Below are 16,569 nucleotides of genomic sequence, written 5' to 3'. Positions count from 1 at the left end.
AGCAAACACTGCAACAGGAAGTAAGCTCGGGGCAATTTAGAATGTTTATGTTGTCGTCTTGAAACCGTCTATACCAGTTTGCCATTTACTTAGTTTATTTCCATTATTTTGTAGCCTATAAGCTTTATTATATAGCTAACAGGTTTTGACAGATAGCTTTAAACCGGATCAATGTGTGGCTGTCAACTTTGACATGGTAAAGAACTTTGATATTAATGCAAAGCTGGGCCAGCGTCAGGACATAGATTTGAATACTAGTAGATGGTTTTGGAGTGGACTCTTTTCAGATAGAGATAACTGCCAAAATAAAGGAAACCATGCTAAATAGGGCCTTGGGCAGACACAAGGCTCCAAAACAGCTCCAGTCAGTGCATCTTGGCATAGACTCTACACCTCACCTGCAGCATGCATATAGGCTCTACACCTCACCTGCAGCATGCATAATGACTCTACACCTCACCTGCAGCATGCATATAGACTACACCTCACCTGCAGTGTGCATATAGACTCTACACCTCACCTGCAGCATGCATATAGACTCTACACCTCACCTGCAGTGTGCATATAGACTCTACACCTCACCTGCAGCATGCATATAGACTCTACACCTCACCTGCAGTGTGCATATAGACTCTACACCTCACCTGCAGCATGCATATAGGCTCTACACCTCACCTGCAGTGTGCATATAGACTTTACACCTCACCTGCAGCATGCATATAGACTACACACCTCACCTGCAGTGTGCATATAGACTCTACACCTCACCTGCAGCATGCATATAGACTACACACCTCACCTGCAGTGTGCATATAGACTCTACACCTCACCTGCAGTGTGCATATAGACTCTACACCTCACCTGCAGCATGCATATAGGCTCTACACCTCACCTGCAGTGTGCATATAGACTCTACACCTCACCTGCAGTGTGCATATAGACTCTACACCTCACCTGCAGCATGCATATAGACTACACACCTCACCTGCAGTGTGCATATAGACTCTACACCTCACCTGCAGTGTGCATATAGACTCTACACCTCACCTGCAGCATGCATATAGACTCTACACCTCACCTGCAGTGTGCATATAGACTCTACACCTCACCTGCAGTGTGCATATAGACTCTACACCTCACCTGCAGCATGCATATAGACTCTACACACCTCACCTGCAGTGTGCATATAGACTCTACACCTCACCTGCAGTGTGCATATAGGCTCTACACCTCATCTGCAGTGTGCATATAGACTCTACACCTCACCTGCAGTGTGCATATAGGCTCTACACCTCATCTGCAGTGTGCATATAGACTCTACACCTCACCTGCAGTGTGCATATAGGCTCTACACCTCATCTGCAGTGTGCATATAGACTCTACACCTCATCTGCAGTGTGCATATAGACTCTACACCTCACCTGCAGTGTGCATATAGGCTCTACACCTCACCTGCAGTGTGCATATAGACTTTACACCTCACCTGCAGCATGCATATAGACTACACACCTCACCTGCAGTGTGCATATAGACTCTACACCTCACCTGCAGCATGCATATAGACTCTACACCTCACCTGCAGCATGCATATAGACTACACACCTCACCTGCAGTGTGCATATAGACTTTACACCTCACCTGCAGCATGCATATAGACTACACACCTCACCTGCAGTGTGCATATAGACTCTACACCTCACCTGCAGCATGCATATAGACTCTACACCTCACCTGCAGTGTGCATATAGACTCTACACCTCACCTGCAGTGTGCATATAGGCTCTACACCTCACCTGCAGTGTGCATATAGACTTTACACCTCACCTGCAGCATGCATATAGACTACACACCTCACCTGCAGTGTGCATATAGGCTCTACACCTCACCTGCAGTGTGCATATAGACTCTACACCTCATCTGCAGTGTGCATATAGGCTCTACACCTCATCTGCAGTGTGCATATAGACTCTACACCTCACCTGCAGTGTGCATATAGGCTCTACACCTCATCTGCAGTGTGCATATAGACTCTACACCTCACCTGCAGTGTGCATATAGGCTCTACACCTCACCTGCAGTGTGCATATAGACTCTACACCTCACCTGCAGTGTGCATATAGACTCTACACCTCACCTGCAGTGTGCATATAGGCTCTACACCTCACCTGCAGTGTGCATATAGGCTCTACACCTCACCTGCAGTGTGCATATAGACTCTACACCTCACCTGCAGTGTGCATATAGGCTCTACACCTCATCTGCAGTGTGCATATAGACTCTACACCTCACCTGCAGTGTGCATATAGACTCTACACCTCACCTGCAGTGTGCATACTGTATATGCTCTACACCTCATCTGCAGTGTGCATATAGACTACACACCTCACCTGCAGTGTGCATATAGACTCTACACCTCACCTGCAGTGTGCATACTGTATATGCTCTACACCTCACCTGCAGTGTGCATATAGACTACACACCTCACCTGCAGTGTGCATATAGACTCTACACCTCACCTGCAGTGTGCATATAGACTCTACACCTCACCTGCAGTGTGCATATAGACTCTACACCTCATCTGCAGTGTGCATATAGACTATACACCTCACCTGCAGTGTGCATATAGACTCTACACCTCACCTGCAGTGTGCATATAGACTCTACACCTCACCTGCAGTGTGCATATAGACTCTACACCTCACCTGCAGTGTGCATATAGACTACACACCTCACCTGCAGTGTGCATATAGACTCTACACCTCACCTGCAGTGTGCATACTGTATATGCTCTACACCTCATCTGCAGTGTGCATATTAGGGCTGGCACGGATCACGGATAATCCGTGACCCGTACGGATCAGCCCCCACGGTTCGGAACACGGTTCGGAACGTCAATGGTCCGCGGACCCCCCCCCTTTCGTTTAATTTAACGTTTAACGTTAGTGTATGAGAACGCCTGCAGTGCAGCCAGACACAGACAGGCATAATCATGGCAAGCACAAGTGAGCTTCCTCATCCCTTGTCGCTGCTGTAAAGTCTCTCTGAAGGCTGTGGCTAGTGGCTACTAAAGACAGCGTGACAACAAACTTATTTCAACACCTCTGAAAAAGCACAGGAATGCAATCAGCGTGTTGCACAAGATAACGAGAGCCACAACACACACACACACGTGCGTGCGCGCACACTTTTCACGAACACATTATCACCGGATGGTGAAATGTTGCCTTAGGACACATAACAACAAAACAACACGTGGGGCCACTGAGTAGCTTAACGTAGCATCAACGTTATATTTCCAGACTCACCTGGTCTGGTCTGTACCCGTGTCAAGTGACTGCAGGTTGTTAGCAAGCAACAGCCACGAAGTTAGGCATAGCAGTGCCACCTAAAACAGGAAGTTGGGTTGTTCTGCCTTCAGAGTAAAAGCATACATTGTGTCACTTATGAGAAAAAAATATTTTTTGAGCTGTGCAGGGCAACAAATGGTTAGAAAAGTATAATAGTATTTAAAAAATCTAATCGAAAATCTAATTTTGAGAGAAAAAATCTGATATATATATATTTTTTCTGATCCGAAAAATCCGTGATCCATGGCTCAAAATCCGTCACGCGATCCGATCCGTGGGTTTTCTGATCCGTGCCAGCCCTAGTGCATATAGACTCTACACCTCACCTGCAGTGTGCATATAGGCTCTACACCTCATCTGCAGTGTGCATATAGACTCTACACACCTCACCTGCAGTGTGCATATAGACTACACCTCACCTGCAGTGTGCATATAGACTCTACACCTCACCTGCAGTGTGCATATAGACTCTACACCTCACCTGCAGTGTGCATATAGACTCTACACCTCACCTGCAGTGTGCATATAGACTATACACACCTCACCTGCAGTGTGCATATAGACTCTACACCTCACCTGCAGCATGCATATAGACTCTACACCTCACCTGCAGCATGCATATAGGCTCTACACCTCACCTGCAGCATGCATATAGACTCTACACACCTCACCTGCAGTGTGCATATAGATTCTACACCTCACCTGCAGCATGCGTATAGGCTCTACACCTCACCTGCAGTGTGCATATAGGCTCTACACCTCACCTGCAGTGTGCATATAGACTCTACACCTCACCTGCAGTGTGCATATAGACTCTACACCTCACCTGCAGTGTGCATATAGACTCTACACCTCACCTGCAGTGTGCATATAGGCTCTACACCTCATCTGCAGTGTGCATATAGACTCTACACACCTCACCTGCAGTGTGCATATAGACTCTACACCTCACCTGCAGTGTGCATATAGACTCTACACCTCACCTGCAGTGTGCATATAGACTCTACACCTCACCTGCAGTGTGCATATAGACTATACACCTCACCTGCAGTGTGCATATAGACTCTACACCTCACCTGCAGTGTGCATATAGACTATACACACCTCACCTGCAGTGTGCATATAGACTCTACACCTCACCTGCAGTGTGCATATAGACTATACACACCTCACCTGCAGTGTGCATATAGACTCTACACCTCACCTGCAGTGTGCATATAGACTCTACACCTCACCTGCAGTGTGCATATAGACTCTACACCTCACCTGCAGTGTGCATATAGACTCTACACCTCACCTGCAGTGTGCATATAGGCTCTACACCTCACCTGCAGTGTGCATATAGACTCTACACCTCACCTGCAGTGTGCATATAGACTCTACACCTCACCTGCAGTGTGCATATAGACTCTACACCTCACCTGCAGTGTGCATATAGACTCTACACCTCACCTGCAGTGTGCATATAGACTCTACACCTCACCTGCAGTGTGCATATAGACTATACACCTCACCTGCAGTGTGCATATAGACTCTACACCTCACCTGCAGTGTGCATATAGACTATACACCTCACCTGCAGTGTGCATATAGGCTCTACACCTCATCTGCAGTGTGCATATAGACTCTACACACCTCACCTGCAGTGTGCATATAGACTCTACACCTCACCTGCAGTGTGCATATAGACTATACACCTCACCTGCAGTGTGCATATAGACTCTACACCTCACCTGCAGTGTGCATATAGACTCTACACCTCACCTGCAGTGTGCATATAGACTCTACACCTCACCTGCAGTGTGCATATAGACTCTACACCTCACCTGCAGTGTGCATATAGACTCTACACCTCACCTGCAGTGTGCATATAGACTCTACACCTCACCTGCAGTGTGCATATAGACTCTACACACCTCACCTGCAGTGTGCATATAGACTACACCTCACCTGCAGCATGCATATAGACTACACCTCACCTGCAGTGTGCATATAGACTCTACACCTCACCTGCAGTGTGCATATAGACTCTACACACCTCACCTGCAGTGTGCATATAGACTACACCTCACCTGCAGCATGCATATAGACTACACCTCACCTGCAGCATGCATACGCAGTTTACACCCCATGCCTACAACTCTCTTGTGACAATACTCATCATGCATATACTTTACTTCTCAATGCTTGTTGAGAAACCGAGACAAGGACAATTCATCTGACTACATGACTGTTTGTCCACAGTTGATTAGATCTGTATGTATGGCTCGTCCGTACATACATTCTCCCTTTTCGTGCCGTCTGAAGATCTCGCGCTATTAGAAAGATAACCCGGGGCCAGGCCTTGCAAAGCCTTAAAATCATTCAGTAAAATCCATTCTAAAATGGACAGGCAGCCAGTGAAGAGATGCTAACATGGGGGACATAATGGTCCAGACATTTAGTTTTGATTACAAGCATTTGTGCAGTATTTTGAAGACGCTGGTCCTTTATGGTTACGATCAGATATTGCAGTTATCAAGGTGAGATTATATCAAAGCATGTACTGTATAATCCTGTCTGTAGTGTTCCTGAGAGGAACAAAGTATGGCTGAACAGGCTTTCTGTCTTACTGTTAAGGCCCAGTCGGCTTTACATGCTTATCTAGTGGACTGAGGCCATGTGTGCTCAGGTCCTATCAAAAGGACTTCCATTTGATTAGAATTTAATTGTAACAACTTTGTGCATGTCCAGTCCTTGACATCTGTTAAATCAGTGATTCTCAAAGTGGGCTCCGGGGACCCCCAGGGGCCCTTCAGGGGGTTCCAGGGTGTCCCCAGTAAAAAGGCGAATAATTTATTTTCACTATAATTCCATCCACAAGTAACACAATGAACGATAAAATATTATCAGACGGGGGATCTGGGGGACAAAATCGTATCAAATGGATGTCCGTGGTTTGTGTCAGTTTAGGGGCGTGGTGTAATTTGTGTCAGTTTAGGGGCGTGGTGTAATTTGTGTCAGTTTAGGGGCGTGGTGTAATTTGTGTCAGTTTAGGGGCATGGTGTAATTTGTGTCAGTTTAGGGGCATGGTGTAATTTGTGTCAGTTTAGGGGCGTGGTGTAATTTGTGTCAGTTTAGGGGCGTGGTGTAATTTGTGTCAGTTTAGGGGCATGGTGTAATTTGTGTCAGTTTAGGGGCATGGTGTAATTTGTGTCAGTTTAGGGGCGTGGTGTAATTTGTGTCAGTTTAGGGGCGTGGTGTAATTTGTGTCAGTTTGGGGCGTGGTCTAATTGTGTCAGTTTAGGGGCGTGGTGTAATTTGTGTCAGTTTAGGGGCGTGGTCTAATTGTGTCAGTTTAGGGGCGTGGTGTAATTTGTGTCAGTTTAGGGGCGTGGTCTAATTGTGTCAGTTTAGGGGCGGGCCCTTTGACGTGTAAAAGCTCCAGATCCACTGTGTTAAATAACAATGCAGACTTCAGCTTCAATACAGAGTGAAGGAGTAGCCAAAATACTACTGTATGCGACTGGCACTGCCAGCATTTTGACATGACCCTATATACGTTGTTAATTGATTATGACTACGGGGACACACTCTCGCTCTCTCTCTCTCTCTCTATTTATTTATTTACAAGGATCTGTATAGTCAATTTTGCTTAACTGTGGGCCTATTTGTCCTTGTTTGGCATATCATTTTATATTCAGCCATTTTGCTTGTCATTAAGGTGACTGCTTATTCAGCAATGTCAAACTTAAAATTGATTACTATACTAACGATTTACAAAATCTGGCTCCTTGCCATTAAATGTCCACTTTGTGTGAATAGTGTAGAAATTTACAATTGATCCACATTTCATCCTATATGTATTTATGGGTCAGTAGCTAATGTTCAGCTTCAGAAAAAACCATATCCTTCCTTTTCTCTGATTTGTGATTGGCCTCACTACAGTTTGAACCTGTGTGAACCTTTGTTTTTGTTGATATCAAGTCTGGGCTGAGTTTAATAGGGATTTAATTAGGTTAGAGGCAGCAGGCCTCCTCAGGATATGAGCTTGAGCTGATTGAATTCACAGATAAATTCTGGGGAATCCAGTTTTCAGTTGAAAGTCACTTATATTCTAGAAACATTCTGTGGTCCATCTCTTTGCACAAGCGTTCTACTTTTGTGCATTTTGCACTACAATTGACCCAGGATCTGCATAGGTGTAACGGAACTAACGCCATAGCTGACCACTTTCACCCAAACCTGACCCCCTTTGTTTGTGGACCGAGTGACGTACTTCCTCCTTCTTTGCGGGCTATTCAAGAGGTTAATTGTCTACTGCAAAACTACGCTAGCAGCATAGACGTTCAGAGAGGACTGGTCAGCTTTGGGTATTTTAGCTCGCAGCTTTTTCACCAGCAATAACGTCACTTCCCAGACTCTGGTAAGGAAACGGCTATAGTGAATATGATTAAAACAAGATGTCTCTAGAAAGATAAGAAGTTTGACTTGCGGTTTCAGCCATTAAACGGAGTGGAAACAGCACTTGATCATTTGTAGCAGGCGTTGAAACGGAATTTTGATAGAATATTGTCAAAAAAAGTGGTCAGGTTTGGCGTCGGTGACGCTATGTATTTCCTCTGGATTTGACATAGGAAGAAATGCTTCAGTTGCCCATTTGCACTGGAATTGTATGTATGAGAACATGACCTACATGCAGCCATGCAGGGTGCTTTTGACATTGTTTTGCCAGTACCTTCACATCAGTGATTTAGAAGCCATAGGTGGAATCCTGGATTGTCGAGACGGTGAACGTGTTTGTATGCGAGTATGTTTGCCGATGCATGTTGGCGTTCTGTGGGTTAACGTCAGTGCTTCCTGTATCGGACACGTCTCCTTCCGATGTGCTTCTTTACCTGAAGTTTTCCTGCGAATGTAAGGGTACAGCCATATACAGTCTATGTATATATAATATACACAGACTGGGTACATGTAATAAGGGTACAGCCATATACAGTCTATGTATATATAATATACACAGACTAGGTACTAGGGGTGGGGGAAAAAATCGATACACCACAGTATCGCGATATTTTGCCTGACGATATTGTATCGATATTTGGACGCCAAGTATCGATATTGCAACAAAAAAAACAAAAAAAAGTTTTTTTTTTTTGTTTGTTTTTTGCAGGCCATGCCAGGCCACCGGGCTACTATAAACTTTAGTTCCAAGGCCAGCAGTAAACAAACGGTAGCATATTTTCATTTTGTTTTAACAGTAACAGTTTTGTCATAACAGTAATTTACAAATTCCCCAGTTACTGAATGGGCTGCACAAGATGTTTTGTGTAAGTGAAGTGAAGTTGCAAAAACTACATAAGTACAGTAGTCCACACACACATCCAGTTAATGTGGACTGTAAGTAGACTGTAACAAACAGTTCAGTTTGTCAGGTGCATGCAACTATGACATGACTTTATGAAAGTTGTTGGTCTGTCTACTTGACAATGTTGCTGCAATAAAATGGTTGAAGTCAGATGTACAGACTGAAAAATTGTTCTTATATAAACCAGATGTTGACAAAGTTTTCCTTTGGGGACATCATTTGCAGTTGAAAATGTAAGAAATCGCAATATATCGAAATATCGCAATATTCAATATATCGCAATATCGATATATCGCAATATCGAAAATATGGCAGTATCGCAATACTATCGTATCGTGACTCAAGTATCGTTTCAGTATCGTATCGTGGGCATCTGGTGATTCCCACCCCTACTAGGTAGATGTAATAAGGGTACTACAGCCATATACAGGCTATGGGTACAACCTTATGTCACAAGACAATTTGATCTCATGGTTATCCTTTTGGCACAACACAGCCTTATGTCACAGGAGAAAATCAGTTTGACTGCTGAAGTCAGATATGTGCAGCCTCCCAAACAAGCGCCGAATGAGCCGTTTGCAGTTGTGGTCCACTTCTGTTTTCCCTTCTTCTACAGATGTTACTCGTTTAATTTGGCCACTTTACTGCTGGCTTTCCAAGGTACTGCTGCAGTGAGGGGGGCCTTTGCTGCAGTGCCGTGGCAGCAGTGAGGAAGGGGGGGGCTTTTGTAAAGAACAAATACATAATTTAAATAACAAAAGCCCCCACCTTTCCCATGGTGGCAGTACTGCAGCAGAACCGCAGCAAAGTGGCCAAACTAATTGATTAACAACTGTAAGCTTGTTAAGTGTCACCTTAATGGGTGCTGCTACAGCCCATGTCTTGTCAATGGATAGTTGGAACAGTACCGGCCATTGAGTCAGGTTGGTGTACTCACAGGTATGGGCTTGACTGCTTGTCTGATCATAGAATTATGGATTTGATTTTGGGTGTGGGTGAACCCCCCCCCCCCCCTTTTCTCTTTCTTTTTCCTTGCTGCATCACTAATCATCCATCACAGGAGAACACATATCAATTTTTAGAGCTACTTTCTTTATTGACTTGTTTGAAAGCTGTCAATGTTTGGCGTCGGCAAGACTCTGTCCGGTTACGGAACTTGTGACGTTAACGTTATCGCCTGCTTTCCCCCCAAAGCAGGGCGTGACGTGACATGTGCTCTGTCATACTGTGTGTTTGGATGGTCACCAGGTGTGGGTCATTCACTGCTTTCGCTCCACCACTCATAGCTCTGCACCTGTGTCACCCCATCTTTTTTTCTCTTCTTCTTCTTCTCCGCGGTGATGAATTCCACTCTTCATTCTTTACCAAACATGTTTTTGACATTTGTCCCAACGTTGAACAGACTGTTGGGATTCCTTGTCTTGCCGTGTCTCCTTCACCCGCCTCTCTCTCTCTCTCTTCACTCTGGCTGAAGCTTTAACTCTAGTGAGAACTTTCCTTGCTCTTGTTCTAGGCCAAATCGCTCTCTCTCTCTCTGTTTCCCCCCGAAACCTCTTCATATTTTTTGACCATGTCTCGCCCCCCACTCTGCCCCCCCTTCCCCGTTACATCCTTTCATCATTTTTTTGAATCCACGTCATTTCATCCGTTTTGCTCCTTAATGTGTTGAAATCCATCTTGTTTTCTCCCTCCCTTTACTCCAACCCTCAACCCCTCCTCAAATCTCGCTCTACCGTCTCCCCTCTATCCTACATTTCCCCTATTGTTTTTTCACCCCCCCCCCCCTCCACCCCCTCCCCCTCCGTCTTCATCCAGGTGGTGAGTCAGAGGTTCCCTCAGAACAGCATCGGTGCGGTGGGCAGCGCCATGTTCCTGCGCTTCGTCAACCCGGCAATCGTGTCCCCCTATGAGGCCGGCATCTTGGAGAAGAAGCCCCTGCCCAGGATAGAGCGGGGTCTCAAACTCATGTCCAAGGTAAAGGAGATGATTATTATTATTATTATTATTATTATTATTATTATTAAACCTTTATTTAACCAGGTGAGTCCCATTGAGATGGATCTCTTTTTCGAGGGAGCCCTGGCCAAGATAGCAGCAATACAGTTTCAACCAGACACACAATCAAATATTAAAAGCATGAGGCCGTTCACACCATACGCCAAAGCAACGCTGAAGCCACAAGTTTCATTTCCTCGTTAACAGGCGAGGCCGTTCACACCAGCCGGCCGCGCGCGACGCGTACCACGCTCAAGCCACGCTGGAGCCGTCGTTCAGGAGTCAGTTCTATTTTCCCAAGCGTGAAGCTGCCGGGCATGAAGTCAGTGGAAGTTAGGCGTCAAGGCGCACCGAGCGAGGCGCTGATGGAGAAGAGAGCGCTTCTTGTGTGACCGGTTTAGCGTGAGCTCAGCTTCAGCGTGGCTTTAGCTTCAGCTCTGCTTCTGTTAAGCAACTCGGTATCGTCCAATCAGATGTTTAGCAGGTGCTGCAGCTCAACGTGGATTCAATCAGGAGACGATGGTGCACTTTGTCGCACTTTTGGGCTGTACATCTTCATAAGGTGTCAGGCCAGAGACGTCCTTAGGGCCTGTGTCCATCTAGCGTCTTTTTCTGACCGTTAAACGCTGGAAGTACAATAATATACGCGCACAATATACTTGGAAGCAGTCTGAAACGTTAGTTCAGTGTGGTAGTAGCTTGATAGCTGACAGCTAACATTAGCGAACAACACACGTACAGTGATTTAGCTCAACACTCACCAGAAATATTAAGTGTCTAGCCAATCTGCTCCCACAATTGAGCCTTTCTGTCTCTGTTTGCGATAGTTTCTCCATGATTAGTTGCCAGAAAAGGAGCACCCGACACCAGCGTCTTTCTGAAAAGTTAAAATATTTTCAGCTCGGAGCGCTGCTGGGAGTCGGGCGCACAAAAACGCTGGAGCGCTCTGAAAATAGACGCTGGGCGGGCGCAGCGCACTTTCTCTAGACGTCCGTGTGCGCCCGCATACGCTCGCTCCTCATTGGAAACAACTGAAAAAAGACGCCGGAGCTGATGAAAAGACGCTAGATGGACACAGGCCCTTAGTCAGGATTTGGGAACTGAATGGCCTCTCACACAGTCCTGCCATTTTGCCCCCATAGAAACAGCATTTCAATGTTCGCTTGCTGGACATGATGGGAACAGGAGGTTGGGGCTGGACATGGGCAGGTTGGACCAGAACAAACATGGAAAAATGGCAAAGCAGTCCATGGTACATTCTTTTATGATGACCTTTTCATATTCAAGCCGTGTCTCCCTGTGTTTCTCCTTCAGATCCTGCAGAGCATTGCCAACCATGTCTTGTTTACGAAAGAGGAGCACATGAGGCCTTTCAATGACTTTGTGAAGAGCAACTTTGACTCAGCCAGGCGGTAAGGCACTGGGAACATGATACCTACAAAAGCCTCTAAATAGTAGCTCACTGGGCTGTTCTTTGCATTATATGGACATAATGAAGGAGCTAGCTAGCCAACTAGCTCATGAGCATTGGGGCGTGTTTATGATGAAATTGTAAATGAGTAGGAGCCCTGTCTAAGGTCTTCACCCCTCCCCCTCCCTTCATGCTCTCCCCCCTCCCATCATGCTCCTCCCCCTCCCATCATGCTCCTCCCCCTCCCATCATGCTCCGGCAGGTTTTTCTTGGACATAGCGTCTGACTCGCCGCCCAGTGACTCTATCAACCACAGTCTGTCCTTCATCAGTGACGGCAATGTGCTGGCCCTCCACCGACTGCTGTGGAACAACCAGGAGAGGATCGGCCAGTACCTCTCCAGCAACAGGTCAGGAGGACACATCCACGCACGCACGCACGCACACACACACACACACACACACACACACACACACACACACACACACACACACAAGAGGACCTCTCCAGCAACAGGTCAGGACACATCCACGCACGCACACACACACGCACACACACACACACACACACACACACCAGGACCTCTCCAGCAACACGTCTGGACACATGCACGCACGCAGACGTTTAGGGGTCCTCAAGGAACTTCCAGAGGGTCCCCGGCAAAAGGATGAAAAATGTGTATGTTTCTCAACGTCAATGCTCTTTCCAGGGACCACAAGGCAGTGGGCAGGCGACCTTTTGATAAGATGGCGACCCTGCTGGCCTACCTGGGACCTCCTGAACACAAGCCCGTGGCCGACACCCACTGGTCCAGTCTCAACCTGACCAGCTCCAAGTTTGAGGAGTTCATGACCAGGTACGCTTGAGACATCAAGTCTCTACACAAACATGTTTCTCATGCACACCACGCCAGAGACACACTTTACGTGTGGCCTTCCTCTGGCCTGCTAAAGCACATTTTGTGTATTATGCTGTATAGGGGTGTAACAATACACGTATTATTCGTATAGAAGTGTTTAGGTACGAGGCTTTGCAAACCAAACAAATCTTTCACTGCTGAACAGTGCAAGTCTTCTACAAGGATATCATGGTAAACTAAAACTGAGAGGAAAAATATGAAAGGTGTAAAAAAAAAATTTTTTTTTTACAAAAATTGAAATTAAAAAGTATCCTGTGGAAATAATAAAATAAAACAATTAAAATCGAGGAAATTTCTCCGGCATTTCCACTTTTTTTGCTCTATCGAAAATGTACTGAACTGTGATGTTACTGTGTTGTATCGAACCCAACCCAACCGTGAATTTTGTGAACCGTTACACCCCTGTGACAGCTGCTGGTATTTTGACCCACATGTAGGCGGAGGTCATTTTTTAGTTTTTTACAGATCATGAAAGTGCAGATTGTAAACTTTCAAATGATGTGTCACACATTGTAATCTGAAAAAAGAACGAAGGGAGATATGCTTGTTTGAATGTTCTCACTCCTAAAACTGTATTGCTATTTTTATATTTGATCACTTATTTAAAATTTTCCTTTTTTCCTTTTTTTTGTAACTCACCCTCATAATGCTGTATTTAATATCTTCCATGCTTTTCATTCAAATATTTTCACTTCATGTTGAAATGTGGGAATTGTCAGTTCCGTTAGATCTTTAATACCCCCCGATTTGCTATATTCTCATTTATATTCTATTTTCCCCTTATTTTATCCTGTGACTATGTTGATCCTGCAGTGACACAGTTTCTCCACAAGGATGGTTAAAAGTTTCATGATATCACCTCTGTATTGGGGCTCACGCAGTTTCATGATATCACCTCTGTATTGGGGCTCACGCTGTGTTCCAGGATTTTGCTCGACTTGCTGTGTTTTGACAGTCGTTCACTCTGTCAAGTAAATCAAGTGGTAACAGAGCCTGAGCTTTGTGGTTGCTCCTTTGTCTCCTCCAGGCACCAGGTCCACGAGAAGGAGGAGTTCAAGGCCCTGAAGACCCTCAATATCTTCTACCAGGCAGGCACCTCTAAGACTGGCAACCCGGTCTTCTACTATGTGGCTCGCAGGTAAGGCCTGGCAGGCACTCATCTTACCTCTATCTACAAATGCGATTGGGCAACACGTCTAAAATAGACTGTTGGTGAGTGTCTAGCGTAGTAGCAAATCACACACAACGTGCATCTCATCTTTCAGTCAAGAGTTGAAGCATTTTGTTGTTGTTCTTGCTTTCAACAAGCTTAATTGCTTTGAGCAGTGTAGCATTTACCTTGCATTGTTGTGATCATCATCTGGTCGGTGTCCAGAGTTTTGCATGAGCCTTCCTGATAGTTTACAACACGACCAATATGTATTAGAGGCATGAAGTCATCTATGACTTTGAGCAGTCTCAGTTGGTGAGAGGAATTGCAACAACATCGACATGTCTCTAGCATAGCTTTACTGAAGTAATACAGTTCAGTGTTTCCTCTCTGATTTTTTTGTAGCAGTGGGGGGGGGGGAGGGTTTCGTGGTACCTGGGTTGTGCGCGTGTAGTACGCCGGCGCTCTGAGATTTGCACCGATTTACTTTTCTATTAACCTGACGCTGCCAGATGGACGGTATAGCTCCACATAGGTTTCACTAAACCAGTCGATCTGGGAATGAAGTCACCAGACCCGCTGACGGAGGCGGGCACTTTGTCCAAGCTACTTGGCAGGTGATTGGATGACCCATCTGTCTTATCACCGCTGGTGGGTGTTAACTTCAACCAATCAGATCGCCGAAGGTGCCTGTGGATGATCTCCGTGGTATTCATTGATTGAGTCCTCGCGGTCGTAAAGTCACCTTCGAAGCATTTAGTTAGATTATAACGAACTAGTTGTGTGGCTTAGCCTTCCCAAATGTTGAGGGTCGTTTTTTAGAATTTAATACATAGAATTGGGAACGTTACATTCAATTTCATTCAGACTGCCTGTCACTTCCGCGGCGGCAGCCATGTTGACGAGTGAAAAGAACTACAAAGACCATGTACCCACTACTTGCCCAGACGAGCCAGAGCCCGCCTACGGCCGCCGCTGATTTGTCGAGCCGGCATGGCTCGACCAATCATCTTAACTGCCTGTGCGGGTCCAGACCGTCACGGAGAACCAAATGAAATGTGAGTTCACGTGACGGCGGGTTACCAGGCTACTTTTCTATAACAGCATGTGCTTTATTTCTCTCTAAAGTAGTTATTTAATGTACTGTTTTTTGTAGCTTCTGCATCTTTGTGCTGCTTTCCTTTGCCAGGTCCCCCAATCTTGGCCCCTGCTGCTTCAAGATAATATGAAATATTATTTTGAAGCAGCGGGGGCCAAGATGGACCAGCGGGGGCCAAGATGGAGTAGCAGGGGGTCCGCCGCTGTTCAATGTATCTAGAGGAAAGCCTGCAGAGGCGTAAGCTAGTGAAGGAGAGCAGAGATCTCACAGAAAGGTGAAGTGAAGAGATGTAATATATCACCACCACACAATATACTACAATAGTTATACTGATTTGACATTTGCTTTTTTGGCTCAAGAACAAGGCTTTTTAGCCGTTGTTGCTAATATGTGTTGTTGCAACACCTGTTAGTTGCTTGTAGCACTGCTGTCCTCCACCAGTTGAAAATGTGACTTTTGAACGCCAGAAATCTCAGCAGCTGACAAACATTGGTATTGAAACCCTCGCACATATCTTAAGGGGATCTTTGCGTTATGGAAGAGTGAAAGTGATGAGGTGTGGTTGCTGCACGTTGACATGTGAACTTGATGGAATTGAGGTGCTGTGTTTGTGGTCACAGGATATGGCAGTTATGGGTGGGGTCTGATCTCTTTCCTTTGGGTAGGCTCTGTGTTGCAAATCTAAAATAACTCAGTAGACTCCCCACAGCTAAGTGCCAGCGACTCGTTTAGTTTGATTACCTATAACTTGTTTCTTGTTTCTTCTTTCTTTGGTCATTGTGGAACGTCAACATCTTTGTACATCTTGTTTCCAAATAGGGTTTTATGTATTGATTTGGGACACTAATAATGATACATGGGGATATTTAACTGACTGTCTGCCATCAATGAATGGATGACCTATGATTTCTTGCAGTTAAACAAGACAAGACTGAACCTAGGGACCTTGGGACTTCACAGGCATGACCACAAGTTAAAAGTCTCTGCATTCTTTTAGATCGTATTATTATTTTTGAGCTCATTTTAATTCTTTTTTACCAAAATTTATTTCTTTCATTTGCGCAACATAGCTAAGGATGAGACCTTTTTTTCCCCAACACAAAAAAGACAGAGAAACCTGTCCATGCTTTTGTATATAGCATTGCTATATAATATATATATATTTATATACTGTATATATATATTTATATATAATATATATGCTAAGCAAGCCGGCTGGATTACTGTAATGCCCTTCATACCGCCCTCCCAAAAACAGCAATTGCAAAACTACAGAGCGTACAAAATGCTACTGGCAGGGT

General features: G+C 45.3%; 1 protein-coding gene across 6 annotated transcripts in view; it reads left to right on the top strand.

Moving 5' to 3' along the window:
• The window catches only part of nf1a (neurofibromin 1a), a gene marked incomplete at its 5' end in the record, with an annotated part of 138,018 nt that overhangs the window by 52,644 nt on the left and 68,805 nt on the right, over nucleotides 1-16,569 (top strand). For all 6 annotated transcript variants that reach the window (XM_083637529.1, XM_083637528.1, XM_083637525.1 and 3 more), the window contains 5 exons: nucleotides 10,510-10,668; nucleotides 12,004-12,101; nucleotides 12,363-12,509; nucleotides 12,810-12,956; nucleotides 14,047-14,157. In XM_083637529.1, coding sequence (XP_083493655.1) covers nucleotides 10,510-10,668; nucleotides 12,004-12,101; nucleotides 12,363-12,509; nucleotides 12,810-12,956; nucleotides 14,047-14,157 — 662 coding nt within the window. The remainder of the gene's footprint in view (nucleotides 1-10,509; nucleotides 10,669-12,003; nucleotides 12,102-12,362; nucleotides 12,510-12,809; nucleotides 12,957-14,046; nucleotides 14,158-16,569) is intronic.

Source organism: Poromitra crassiceps (genome assembly GCF_964638095.1).
Source record: "Poromitra crassiceps genome assembly, chromosome: 5".
NCBI lineage: Eukaryota > Metazoa > Chordata > Actinopteri > Beryciformes > Melamphaidae > Poromitra > Poromitra crassiceps.
This window is presented reverse-complemented; position numbering and strand designations above follow the sequence as displayed.